This window comes from Spodoptera frugiperda, chromosome 7 (genome assembly GCF_023101765.2).
Source record: "Spodoptera frugiperda isolate SF20-4 chromosome 7, AGI-APGP_CSIRO_Sfru_2.0, whole genome shotgun sequence".
Classification (NCBI taxonomy): Eukaryota; Metazoa; Arthropoda; class Insecta; order Lepidoptera; family Noctuidae; genus Spodoptera; species Spodoptera frugiperda.
This window is the reverse complement of record NC_064218.1, coordinates 611764-627260: the sequence shown is the minus strand read 5'-3', so window position 1 is coordinate 627260 and position 15497 is coordinate 611764. Positions and strand designations below refer to the sequence as shown.

Below are 15497 nucleotides of genomic sequence, written 5' to 3'. Positions count from 1 at the left end.
ATTGATGAATCATGTCTGTCTCGGTACGATACGTAGTGACAGGGACCGTACCCACTTTTTATAGTTCGGTGCATATATAACATAGAATAAATGTCGCGACAGCTTCTGTATTTTCTACGTCTAGGTTTCGATACTTCATCAAGATGACAGTAGTTGGCAACTATTTGTAGAGTAGTTTTATCATTTCTTGTAATTGGGTATGATGTGTACAAAAAATATTTGCTCAATGATCAATAAAATGATTATTGTGTTTGCTATTCAAACAGTTTCTTGGAAACAATCGCAAGGGTATAATAAAGTTTGTCGAGAAAGGACAGCTGAACGATTAGACTTCAGCAAATTTGAAATTCCTTCGATAAAACTTGGAAAAAGTATCATTATAGTGAGTATAGAGAGGTAATTGAGCAAATGAATAGGTTCGATTACAAGTCGTAGCCTGTAATTCTCGGTTGATTGGTAACTTTAGTTGGATTATTAGAAAAACATAATTTATGTTTGATTGCAAACAATGTCTTGTTAGTAAATCAATATTAAAGTGAACTAGTTTTTAATGGTTTGTCATAGTTTATGATTTACGTTTAGTTTTTTGGAGACGGTAGGCAGCTACTGATACTGAACTTTTGAGGAAAAGCACTGAAGAAGAAATATCACTTCCAAGTCTCAATTAGGAGCCTAACCATCTATATAAAGCTACATATATACACGAGCACAATAATTATGTATAAATATTCAACAATTCACTCTAAGTAAGTATAAAACAGTATCTTATGTTAGTACAATACCTAGACTTCCTGATATACAGGGTGACTTTGAATTCGACGTATTCCTCTCGGGAGGTGATAGTACAACTAATTTCCTACAAAAATAGCCCTGAGGTCCTTGGGCGGAAAGTGGCTAGTTTCTGAGATATTCAACATTTTTGGTTTTGGTAAAAATATCCCGAATCGATTACAAAAACATCAATAAATAAAAAAATACTGGTTGGATTTTAGTTATTTTAGTTTTAATCAGTTGCCAATACATCAGTTATCATTTATAAATACTAATAATGGCAGAAATATCATTTGTTTTAAAATAGCAAGTAATTTCCTATGAAATTTTGTTTTGTTTCACTAATTTGGTCAATAGATAACTGGATTTATTACGAAAAAAATATAAGACACTAAGCGTACAAACTATTAGAAAAACTTCCTTGGTTTATTAGCTACCCAGAAACGTAAAATTATTTGCAATATTCCCAAAAACAAATGAATTAATTGATGATAAGTAGAGTGTAAAGAGAAAAGGGTAATTTGAAGAACATCTTTATTTGCAAAATTTAGTTCAAAATGATCTTCCCTACGCCGAATACATGTCCGAACACACTTCCTTATCCCTATGACGTTCACTCTTGGGCTGAATATGCGTTTTATTTCGTAATTATCTTCAAATATGTTTCGGAGAAGAATTACGATACACGGCCAATTCCTTCTGTATAAACTATTTAAGTCTGTATAAGTATTTTCTTCTGTATAAGTATTTTTTTTATTTATTGATGTTTTTGTAATCGATTCGGGATATTTTTACCAAAACCAAAAATGTTGAATATCTCAGAAACTAGCCACTTTCCGCCCAAGGACCTCAGGGCTATTTTTGTAGGAAATTAGTTGTACTATCACCTCCCGAGAGGAATACGTCGAATTCAAAGTCACCCTGTATAATATATTACCTAGTGTTCAGGACAAGGTGTGGCCAGGTGTAGCAACTTTTCCTTTTTGTATGTTTATCACTGTTTGTAAGAGCTGAGCTACAAAACTTGAGCTTGTCACGTGGAGTGAGTACTGTGCCTTGTAAGGCGATAGTGTGGCACAGGTTTTAGAAATTCTGCTTATTATTATTTAACATTTAATTATATATTAGTAAATTTTACTGGCAGGAATGTATTTCAACTGAGTGGGGATTTTTGTGTTTATAAAGTGTATAAATGACGTAGAGAACAGTGACATATTTTTGTCATAAATCACGACACACAATTTTATAATCACAACAAACCATTAATCTCATACATAAACAAACATTTATTCTTGCTATGAAATATAATAATATTATACGGAACATCCTGTATAAGTTGGCAACACCATATGTTTATAAGTCGCTTATTATTGTGAGCGCGTAGAGCCGACTCTACAAGGGCAGCCAGTTAGTTTCCTGGATAAATAGAGATTGCTCTACCACAGCTCTATATATCAATGTCTCACAAATCGAGAGTTTAGTGTGACCTTAGCTAAGACATTCTGTCTTTATGTTATTTTTAGATGTAGAGTAACTGTTATCCCTTCTCTTGTGTTCATTTATTCAGTTTGTGTACTGTTTACTAGTTTACATACATATTTATCAGTTCTAGTATATTAGTAAAGTTAATTTTTGAAAAATGTTTGACGCGCTCCATTGTAGCAGGCGACATAGTGGCCCAACGCGGACCCATCAAATAGAAAAAAAAATCGTATACTAATCACTCGCACTACTGTTCTACACGTCAACAACATTAATAATAATTATGAATACATATTAACACATAACATTCATAGGATTAATTACATGGTTTGTAAACCCCCATGGAGGTGAAGCGTGACCACTGTGGCCAATCGTGTGCCCAAACATACAAACACACGAACACACGCAACTAATATTTATACTCTTATAGGCTCTATCGGTACAAGGTCACTTCCTGCTGCCTACAAACACAAATTTTCGCAAAGCCTTCGACTCACAAGGTCGACATTTTGAAGATGATTAATAAATACTTCCTTTGAGGAAACGAATTTATTTAAATACGACCGGTTTTTTCTACGACTTTTTGATAGTGTAACACTGTGTGGTACCGTTTAAATGAATTTAAAATTTACGAGAGTGTGTTAAGGTTTAATGTCGATTGGTGGATGTAAATATTAAATTCATTGATAGATTAAATTGTCATTGGATTAATATTAGTTTACAAATAGCTAATAATGTAATCAAAAAGTAAATCTTATTAATGAGTATTAATGACTATAATTACAAATCTAGTTAGTTGTATGCAAACTAGTGAAGGGGCGTAGAGTACTTTATTTAAATGTCGGCGGCATTAAGATAACATTAAAGTCTACTAAAATTACGCACTTACTGTCATTTCTATTTAGTCTAAAGTACCTCTTCAGTTCAAAGTCTATTATGCAAAAAAACTACCGCTTAAATTGTCAGTAGAACTACAAAACTACCATTGGCGATCGTCTTTCTACCATCAACTTTGAGCTTAAAAGGAATTAATGGACAATCAGATAAAACTACTTAAGATAACTACATAATGTCTTTAAACGCTTACAATATTTAAATGATTCTATATACGTTAAACTGCTACCTATTTTAAGCGAAAACTGGCATTTGTTTAGCGTAAAAGCCGTATTGGTATTTTCTCTAGCTAAATGCTTTCGAAATGCCAAAATTAATGCGCGATCCCCGCATGTAAGCTGTTTGCGCCATATAAAGTTTGTTTTGAGCATATAATACGAATTTTTATTAATCTATTAATTTTAACGAGCCATTTATTTGTAGTAATAAGTATTTATTGACAGTATTTGTGCACATTAATTTATTCTGGCAAATTATAAAGGGGAAATACGAAAATGCGCGCTTAAAAGAGATTAGCGGTGAATTAATATTTAATATTTTGTGAATTCATTTCGTGTTTTGTATGATTATCGCTTAATTTGTTTCAATGTGATAATTTAATACATCAAAATTAGTTAGCGAGATTAGTGTTGTCGGGGAAATAATGATATCATATACAGTTTTAGTTTTGTATATTTAGTTTTAAACAAAAATGCACTTAATTAAAGTAATTAATGAAATGAGTATTAAGAGATTACATCGAGGGCTGCACGCTTCAGGCTGAAGTTCCGGAGAATATTAATGAAGATGTTGGACACTTTTGGGGCTTTTAACGCGGAACAAAGAAGGTTCGATTATGGGCCCCCATTGTCGAGAGGGGCCCAGATGATGTCCGCACTTTGTTTGTGGATAATAGTCAAAATGAAAGTTCCTTTTTTTATTAAAATCGGACCCTTATTACTGAAGCAATTTGACTGGTTCAAGGAATACAGATTGGAATTTGGCGCCATATTGGAAGTTATTAAGTTTGATTTTATTTTCCGAAGAATTCCTGTTCATATTAATTCTTGATTTATTTTCTATTTCGTAATTGGAAACGCCTTTTGGAGTGTTTTTGTGACTGGGAGTCATTTCAGTTACGTTTTAACAAATAAGATTGATTTTACTTATTTCTTCTAAATTGGCTCATTTTTTCTATATTGGGGTTGTCGTTACTTCTACGTATTATTCGCTTAAAATACTTCATTACAATATTAAACACAAATATTGTAAGCAAAGCAATTTAAACAAAATATTTCAAATCTCAATTAGTAGGAAGTTCATCAAAATATTCAGATTAATTCATTTACAATTCTAATTGTTCGCAAAAAAAAAAACAAGGTTGTATTTAAAATAAATCATTTTTTTATACTGGAACATTTTTAATAACAGCTTAAACATTGGTATAGGTGCTTTATAATAATACCAATTAAAAATAGAACGGTAGGCACGAGTAACAAACAACTTTTATAAATAAACATTTATTTTTAAAGTTGTTAAGGTTAAAAATTGTGTGTCAGAATATAGATTTTAAATTTAAATATGCCGTAGAGTGGCGGCGTTGACTCGATATATGTTAAACAGGCAGCAGAGAAAAGGCAGGATTATGCTGGCTCTAGCAAGCGAATATAAATTGCGTATAAGTGAAGGATTGTCGCCCAACGCAACAGGGATGCATTTTATTTACTTTATACCGTCACTATTTTATACAACCGGCTTTGGAGCCGCATAAAAGAATTTTCGGCTTTATTTTATATTTTTCGGCTTAGTGGCGATCGTAAATTCGTGTTTTTGCGTTCTATTCCTATAAAAAAGTTAGTCGTAAAATCTCGAATGTTCACCAATATAGGAATAATAAATACTGAAAACTATTTTTTATTTAAAAGCTTTGAATGTACAGAAATAAATAAGTAAAACGAAAGCTGAATCTTTTTTAGTATCTTAGATCGTGATTACTATGAATAAAATATTTTGTCTAGAGCCTCGTGCTTTTATCCCACTGGGGACAAATCTTAAATTACAAGAGGTTCTTTTAAGTAGTGATATTTGAAGCACTAGGTATATTAAAACCATTTGAACGATTTTAATAATAAAAAACGATCCTTTGTATTCTTTTCATTACTTTGAAATCTTTTGAGAGGTTTAAAATAGAAAGCACCCTTTGTGACAAAATACTATTTTTAATCAAAATCTGGACTAGTTCAAGTTGTCTCAAATTTCCTTCCAATTGAGGACTAGTGACTGAATAACTTAAATGTTAAAAAAATATTATCCTTCATAATACTTTTGTGATATTTGTATGAGTCAGGTTAACAATTTTAATATTGAATGCAGCCATAGATTACGCGGTAGACGCGTGAGTTGCTCCACGCTTCGTACAATAAGAATAATTGATTTGAAACGCTGTGGCTATTAGTTTACAATCAGGAAATGATACTCTATTAGGATTATGTACTCTATCGATTTAAATATCATTATATATTAATATTTTTAGTCTGAACCCAGATAAATATACTTTAATAAAGTATAAGCGTAACACTTTAAATCTAAATATAACACATGTTATATGCTATACCATGTTCTAAAAAAGTCATGGGTACTTTCGCATACAATACCATTTCTCGACTCCACGGCCGGTCAAAACCTTTTCAAAAATAACCATTCTGACCCACATTTAGCCTTAATCTTCTATTCATATGAGTACGCAACGTGAATTTTAACAAACTTTGACCTATAAAGAGCTTCACGTCTCGAATGTGTGTAGCTGTGACACTTAGCGTGTGTTGGGGATTAGTAGACATGACATGGTGATGACACCGTTATATTTTGTGCCTAATTCCATTACACTTGTATTTTTTTTAAGGGATAGTAAAGAAACGAGCAGCCGCAGTAACTGATGGTAAGCGATCAGCGCCGGCTATGGATACCCAATATATTTTTATATCATTTGATTTTTTTAAAGTCTTCTTTCTACTTAATTTTAAATATCTTTATTTATATAGCAATCGATATTATTTCGAGTTACATGACCTAGGTATCTAAATAGTTATACAGGTTAAATAATTCGGGCAGAATATGTAGTTATTAGTTATTGACACTCTTGTGTTAGTGGTTCAACAAATCGGTTTTAAAAACAGTGTCGCATCTGTGACCCAGTCTTTGCCCGTAGTGTAAACAGACTATATAAATAGGCAGGCCACCATATTTGTTTGTCTTCTAATTTGGCATGACCAAGTACAGACAATTATTATTGTCTTGTTGTAACAGGCGTACAGACCTGACGAATGATCAATAAATTATAAATTAACGATTTTCTGTCTACCAAACCACTCTGCATGTTTCATTTAATGAGTTGGCATAAAGTTTGCAATAATTGAATAGTGCGAATTGACATAGTAGCGTAAATTCTTGCGTAGTTCAAGTACCTTTAGAAAATGAATCATTTTTTAATATACCTAAAGGGTGTCCCAACGAATGAGTAACGATAGAACAAAAAACGTCAAAGACAAGGGCATTGCATAAAGGTTTATAATTTCGTACGTGATCTGAGCTCGACTTTTATCAATAACAATGAGCAGTTTTTTAGCGTTATGCGGCTAAATACGTGTTAAATGCATGACTATCTGACCTCTCTGACTTTGCTTTAATCATTTTGTACATAAAAAAAGGTTTTCCTTCACTCATAAAAAGGCTTAAATTGGATCGCAGTCATTTGTTTTTTGGCTCCTTGTTGCCCATGAATCATTTCGGTTTTGTTCTTTTTTTTCGAATTTAATAATAAATGGTTTTGGGATATATTATACGTCGTTGATTATGATTTGAAATCGAGATTTTGTACTACCGAATCAAAATACCTACGTGTGAGGTATATAACTCAACATTGACAAAAATATAGCTATTATTTCTAAAAACTTTTCTGCTAGTATCAAAGGCAGTTTATTTCCAACAAAATATAAATTATTTATGCGGAACCCGTCACCCAGTGCATAGTACCAGCCAGCACCATTTTTTCCACGTAGTTTCTCAGTAACCGTACGTACACTGAAGCAACTTGTGGGCCAAGGTTGAACCGTACATCACGTACGGATTTTTTATATTTTTTAACAATAAATTCATGGATATTTAAGTGGGGCAACGAAACACGCGATCCGCGATGTGTTTATAGCAGATTAATGTACGTGGTAATTAATTTCATCTTCCTTGTTGTAATTTTAAATACTTAATTTAAATTATTTTTTAAACTTGCAGGTATATTGTGAAATCAAGATAAGGCTAAAAATACTTATTTATTCCAAGATGTTTATGTGTTTAGTCCTACAGTCCGCTCGTTTAATGGTTACCTTTTCGGACACGGATTGAAATTCAAGATCCATTTGTATGATAATGTTTTGAGTTATTTTTGGAACCTCGTGTATCAAGTATCGAGTTATGATATATTTAGTTTTGTATGAGGTTTTATGCCAATAAATAATAATAAAGATCAGCGTTTTTTACGCATCCTCTATAAAATCTTTACTCTGATTTCGAGTGAGTAAATATTAAAGATGTAAAAATGAACTATACCACTCTCCTTGATAGAACTAAGCTTACATTTTAAAATGTCGTAAATCGATGTCGTGGCATTTTACATAATAACCTTTGGCTAACCTTGGGGTAAAATTCAAGCGTTAACGCGAACAATACAGAGCAGAGATTGATATAAACACAATACCGTAGTATAAAGATTCGTTACGAAACTTGATGGATAGGTGGTACAGCGAAATGTTCTGAGAGCGCATTTTGTATCATTACTCATTGCTACTATTGCGCAAGATTAGATTTGATTTGGTACATTCAGACCTTCATTCGAAACTGCCTGATTACACTTAAGTACCATTGAAAATGAAACCACTTTAGAGTGTTATTATATTCTTTGTAACTTCGGACTTCAAAGACAGATTACACCTCATTAAACGACACTTTAATCTCGAGTTAAACCATCGAAGTGCACATCGCTAAACCACGCTCAATATCGACTTAACTAACTGACGTTTCGCCTTCACATGACAATTGCACGATTAACCGCCGAGCCGGTCGTCATTTCAAGCCCTAACTGATTATTACCCGTCACTGGATTGAAAACCCGCATGAGCTGACTCACTGATTTATAAGCAGCTGTTATTTATTATAATCTAAGATCACCTTGAAACTAGACAATACCTAGTTTTGATAGGCGAACTAAAATATATGTGAGTATTTAAAAAAGTATATAAAAAAACGTAGCAAAAAGTTCAATAACGATGGAATGACTTGGAGTCACGTCAAACAGGTCAAAAGAACAAATTGTAGCTGTCGTTACAATAACACGTCGCAGTTTGTATCTTGTCACGCTCGGTAGCAGCTCGTTGGATGACAACATGTCAACAAAACGAAACTGTGTACAACCGTAATTCAAAAAAGGAACACTGGTAATCTAGGATTAAGATTTTCGTGTAATGGTGTCATCTGACTTTATGAAACCGTAATTTAATTTTGTTGAAAATAATTATTCAAAAAGTAATAGATATTGAGAAAAATCACTTCACGACAAACACATATTTATTTTCACAAATAAATTAATTCATCAAGAATTTATTTCACGTACCTTCATTATCACAATTGGGAATCGTCACAAACAACAAACAACTCGCACAACATTGGGAATATTTTTGATAAATATATGCTTTTTATTGAACACTTTCTTCACACAGCTAGTGCGTATTATGTATTAAGTGTATATCCTTATATCTTTGGATCCTGCCGTCTGACAGATAAGATTACACAAGTAGGCCGGCTGACTGGCAAATGTCAAACTGATTCATAATGATATTGTTTATGTTGGTATTAGCAGATACGACTGATTTGGAAGAGAAGTCGCGAGTGAATGCCGATAAAGGGAGTCTCAGGTGTCAATTCTAAGTTGGAGAAACGATTATTGAATATTTTCTGTTTTCGCACGGCTTAAGGTGTTAGACAATGGGTGAAAAGTTGATGTTTCGTCTAAATCATTTGCAACAGTATGCACCAAGGTATAACCCTTGGGGTACTCTTAAAAGGTGTTATGCAATGTTGTTATGTTGATGTTTACTGACGTTCTGTTCCACGATCCTTATGTTACAATTATTTGCTTTGCTTGTGTAAACAGAATCCAGTGTGATTCCGAGATATTCTTGTACCAAACCGCTGAGGAGATGTGCTTCGACATTTATTCCTCAAATTAGTGAACATAAATAGACTTCATTTGACGTCATCTGAATATTTTATTACTATTAATGACTTTGAAGTATTATTTTTATATGTATATGCCAATCAAATACATGAAAATGCCATATATGTACAGTGGGTTGTTTTTTTTTCAAATAATTATGCGAAGTCTCCATTTTGCTGACGATACAAGATTCTTTACCGTATAATAAAGACTGGTATAAATAAATTTAACTATGATAGTTATAAATTTTATACCATTAAACATAGTACTCGACCTTGTCGGTTTGTATGTAACGATTCAACTACGAAACTCGCCCACAGGCGCAAATGTAATTTATATGTCTTCTACTTGTTTTATAATGGGTGTTATTACTTTTGGTATAAATTATAAAAGAGCTACTGTTAAGTGTAGCAAAAAGTTTTGAATAAATCTAACGGCATGGTTTTGTGTGTAAAAATACTTAAAAAAATTGACATGGTATAAGTAAGTAGCGAATATCACTGAGATATTGACAAAGTGCAATATTTTTGGCATAAAAATATAGGTACAAATTTTTTTTTAACTCGCTGCCTCCTACAATTTGAACCAATCACAATACGGAAGGACAGAATAATTTTGTGTTAAATGATTTTTTTCGATAGAGCCCTTTGATATCGCTGTTTTAATGGCTCGACAGCTTTATTACAGGTAGAGTAGAGCCCGAGGCTCTATGTAGAGTGGAAAAATAATAATATTAGATATTATTAATGTCTTACAAGACCTCCAGGCCGTGTACGTGTTTGTAAATTATGTTTTGTTTTTTTAAAGCCATTTTAGTGGCTTTTTTTTTCTTTTTTTTTGTCTTTGTAAAAAGAATGTTAACATTTAATTGTTTATAGTCCAGTTCTTAGACTTTTTCTTGTTGCTTGCTTGTTTATATAAGACGATAGGTTAATCTTAGTTTCAATAATAAAATATCTAAGTACAGAACCTATAATAAAATATAATCCCTTCATTTGAGGCTTGAGAACGAAAGCCTCACAGAAACCAGTCCATTTATGATAAAGTTTCACATCGGTTAAGTGGTTAATAATCGATAATTGTCATGTTCGGGTTCAATTCCTGTTTAAAGACCGTTTCTAATTTGACCTAGTATTAACTTGAAGTTAGTTTTATAGTTAGTAAATAAAGATAATTTTAAAAGGTTTCTGTAAAGTGTTAGCTGTTGATTTTATAGGAGAGTAAAGGAAAGCCAGTCTAGTGATGTGTCGTAAAATTAATTACATTTTATATTGAATTGACGTTTGTAATTGATATCGTCATTTCGATAATTGTGTCGTTCCGATAAAACATATCAGCTGTTTCACACGCCCTGGTTTGCTGTTGTTACGTCGATAAAATTTATGTAAAAGTTTCAACTAAAAAAAAATGCTAAAAACACCTTTAAAATAGATCCATAAATAATATCAACCTATATAAATTTTGTTTACTCGGTAACAAGTAACAAATATTATTTAAATACCAAAATGGCGGATGCGAAATATCATTACATACAAAATTTATGATTTTGGAAGATAAATTGGATCCTAGTATGGGTCGTGATTTCCTGAGTCTAATGTATTCTGAAGAGCGAACGACTGCTTGTTGGCTTTAAAGGCTGCCATAGACTATAAAATGTATACAGATACGACAGATCGATTTTGTAACAAGTCCACACTTATTCTACCTAAGATTAAAGATGGCATATATCACTATTATAGGTTAACTGTCGAAGTGACTATAGTGTTTGTAGTTTTATATTAAATTATGTAATTTCAGTCAGTCGAGCTGATAGATAAACAGATCAGTCTATAGGTATAAAGTCTATGTCACTGTTTTACATAATCACAGATTATGTAGAGTTATGTAGACACAACAATAACGATTGCATTGATTTTATTACCTTAGAAATTCCTACCTAGCAAAAAAAATGTTTATTTAAATGTATTAAATCGCGACCGGACTGTTAATGTGTTGCATTGCCACATTATCATAAACCACAAGTAGAACTATTCTTATCAAAACAAAATATAGGAACAGTAACCAGCATCAAAAATAATGACGTTCCGTGATAATTCTTCGTGAAGTCACAAAAAAATATGTTTAACGCTGCTCACGTTACTCACAGCGCTACAGAACACATAGGCATAATACATGCGTAATTGCGACCATCTGTATATCATCTGTATGTCATTAGTGAACGCGTCACGTTTTACTCCGCAACGCTCGCCGAATGTCAATGGATTGCTTTTTATGCTCCAACACGTAATGTTTATTGAATCTTGCATTGACTTGCGTAGATCAAAACTGTGGCTATGAATGACCTTACGGCCAAATAGGCTTGTTAGGACCAAACGTGAAGTCGTTATGTCATTTAAATTATGTGTCGTTAATCTAAGGTCGTGTAATATTTTGAGGTTCTACCTAATCAATAATACATGTAGATAGGACATCAGTATTTTTCTCTTCATATGAAATACTCACAGTTTCTCAAATGTTATAAAACCTATTAAAATTTCTATCTTACCTAACAATACTTTACATACAATGTTATCTAGAAACTACCATTACCGAGATCAAATTATATTGTTAAAAACCAAATCACGGCGGACGGATGGCTGCACAACAATGCATATGCATAAATATATCGGAATCTTCCGTCATATAAATCATTATAAGTTTTGTCGAGTTCGACAGTAAACTCAAGGTGACCAGAGTACACACGGACATGATTTTGTCTCATTGTATATAATTGTGTTAGTAAAAAACTGGACCGAACACAAGTACATGAGCAGCGAATTAATCACCAATTTGAAGGCAATGTCCAATTACCTGCCTAAAGGTGCAATGGAAATCTGATACACAACTGCAGTGCTCGTGTTTTCAAATATTTTAACATAATGTGAGGGGAGAAATGGCTTCATCCCCCGTCAGGAGCCACATACAACAATATAAGTAAACGACAGACTATGTTCTCATTAAAAACGCTCATAAAAATATACAACCTCTCATATCCTCTATCAGAGATATAAGCCTCTTTCCTTTCGTAAGTTATCTCTTTAATAACCATTTTTGTATGATATAGGTAGGAGTAATATTCACACAAATGTAGGTTAGGACAGTCGTTAATACGACTATGAGGGTAGTGATATCAGCTGATTTATTTTACAGCGTAGATGGAGGAGAAAATCGTCTCAAGACGTATTAAATATTTGTGTTGCCACACGATGGGTAATGTGACAATTTAAGCCACGAGATTACTTCGTTCACTTTCATTCTTTATCCGGAAAAACATAATGATAATCTAATACAGTATCGTAACTTTGACTGAACAATCGCAAAGCTAAATGTAAACAAGACAAAACGTTCGCATAAAATGTGAAATGTTCCGCTAAAAGAGTTTAACAAGGTGTCACACAACAACATTAATATCTCAAGCGACGAGTCTCGTAGACAAGTAAAACTTAAATCATCCAGACTCCGTGAATGAAATGAATGTAAAATAAAACAGTTGTAATGCAATTTGCTTTGGTCTAGACTTTGAGGGTGAAAAAGAAATGTATACGTTGGTTTTTGTTCTTCAAGTTTAAGACAATTGTGAGATAATTGAAGATTTACATTTTTAAGCTAGTATGGTTGACAAAGTCGTTGAAATGAATGTAACTAAAACTCAAATGTAAATTAATAATATAAAATAATAGTAAGTAATGATAGCAAAGCTACACAACAAAAATTAAAAGCAAGCAATAAACATAAGCAACAAAAAGAATCCTTTAAACTCGTGTCACCTTCTGAGAGAATACGAAGTTATAAAACAACAAGACTTATAAGACAGAAACAGCTGTGAAATTTAAATCTGCTCGCGATATGAATGCAAAGTAAACAGTGTTAATGCAATTTGCGATATAATTTACAACTGGATGCGGTCCTGAACTAATGTCGCCCTGTTCTGCCGCATTCTGGAGTTATGATAGCCGGGGGTTTGGGATTCCAACGGCTATGATTGGATTTTAAAGTCAACAGGGCTAAACTTTGGAATTGTTTTGTTATTTCTACAATTGTGTTAATTTTGGAAGCTTCTGTGATGAGAATGTATAAGTTGTACCATTATGTCACAAATTTGTATTGCCAAGAGGAAATAGGAGACATTTTTACTCAGTTCATGTGAAAATATTATTACAAAAATCGGGATTCAATCTCAAGAATCATACGAAAGGAAAACATGAGCCATATCTCAGAAATTCATAGTTAAGTTTTGCGAAGATGGGGAAAATTTCGTGGTCGCTAAAAACAACATGGAGTGAAGTGCATTCAAACTTGGTGTTTGCTTTATCGTATGCGAGCATCTTCTTTGGAATAACACCTCGGCGCTTACCAACTTCATGCACTTAGGCTTCTTCAACTTATATTATACGAGCTACTCTTAAGACAGGACCTACAGGGGTAATTTCAAATAAGGTTTTTGATATCTCTTTTAAGTAAATTCTTATATAAGTATCTAGTCTGTTTATGATTTTACACCTAAATCCAAATAGCTCAGTAAATAATATGCCCAGAATAAACATTACTTACAACTAACGTGGCCACTATAGATAATAACAGATCACTAACATCAAAACCACTAATAGTACTCACACCTTAATGGACACTTGACAAAAATAGCTTCAACAAAATAACCAAAAAGATATTTGTGTACCTATGCGTGCTCAGCAAAGACATTAAGATCTTAATGTCATACAATAAAACTGAGTCTCATACCTTTACCTAGTGCACAGACTTTAGTTACTGCATGCGTAATGTATGCAGTTATTAGCATACCAAGTATAGGACAAGGGGAAGAAATTTTCTACCTCATAAAGCTACGACTTTGTAATGTCTGAACTCTTAGTAAATACTTGTTCTTCGCAAAAGTTATAAGTACCAAATGACGAGTCTACGAGTTTTATTACACTTCGTATTGCTTACAAAGCAAATAATATTATGCGTTCACATTTTGTAGTCAGAACTACAGTTCACTTTAATGTTTCAACCGTACTTGTTTTTCATGTTGAGGGTGATAACAATACCACAAATTATAATAATTGACTAGTGACGACTGTTTAGTCATTAACTGACTCATTAGTGGTTTAAGAAGATAGTCTAAATTAAAAGGCCAAACACACAATATTAAAGCACGCCATTATTAATGAAAGTAATGCTGTCACCAACCTACATAACTTAGGGGAGAATAATTAAAACAAAATCAAGATTAAATCCAAAATCTAATATTAAAACAAGTTGGTTGACATTAGATAATAAATCTGCGAACTTCACAACAAACACGTAAGTCGTATGAACAAACTTTGTTAATTACAATCAAATGAAAGTTTCTTGTGACAAACGTTGCTTAGCTTTTAACTTGTCGTAATTAGAATTTTTAAGAAAGGAAATTAAATGGACTGTTTTACACTGACTAGATAAACTAAGTCAGTTTACACTGTCCCTAAAAAGTTGTGACACGCTTTTCAAGCACGGTTGAGACCACGCAAAATCTTCACGCTATTAAAACGCACCGCGATAAGGTTGAGATAGTCGTGACAAATGTTGATGATGTGAAATGTCACGGAGACCATTAAACCACAATGGACGCCAATAAAATGAGATAAATTCAATCGGAGTAAGATGAAATAGCTACTTCGTGATCATAGATACTTGATATCTAGCTTGGTGACATCGTGAATGGAGGATTTGTGACAGAACAGGGACACGGAAAGAAAGAAAGACAAATTTGGTTGGTCTAGTAGAAGAAACATAATAATTAAGCAATAGATTAGTTCATCTTCAGATAGGTACTTTGTTAATCCATTCATATTCTTCCATAAGTATCTAGAAACAGTTTTTGTCAATTCTCCAACTGCAAATTCTTCAAAGCATGGCGGAATACCAGAATGCTCCGAAATATAACGAGTTAATTGCAGCACATAACTTAATGCTAGGCTCCCTGGCAACTAATTATACATTGACTGTGTTCAGACGTCTATAAAAAACGTTTGGACTAATTATATATGCAGTGTTAAGTGAATAAAACTATTATGAATTGAGGACTATG

The 15497-nt window shown here is 32.8% G+C and overlaps 1 protein-coding gene across 2 annotated transcripts in view; it reads right to left on the bottom strand.

Annotated features, from left to right (window-relative positions):
• The window catches only part of LOC118266381 (transcription factor sem-2), an 84429-nt gene that overhangs the window by 7816 nt on the left and 61116 nt on the right, over positions 1-15497 (bottom strand). Inside the window, exon 1 of one of the 2 annotated variants that reach the window (XM_035579822.2) lies at positions 8789-8983. The exons of the other annotated variant lie outside the window; for it this stretch is intronic. Coding sequence (XP_035435715.1) covers positions 8789-8794 — 6 coding nt within the window. The 5' untranslated portion in view covers positions 8795-8983. Of the gene's footprint in view, positions 1-8788; positions 8984-15497 lie in introns of those variants that run through there. 2 annotated transcript variants of the gene reach the window in all.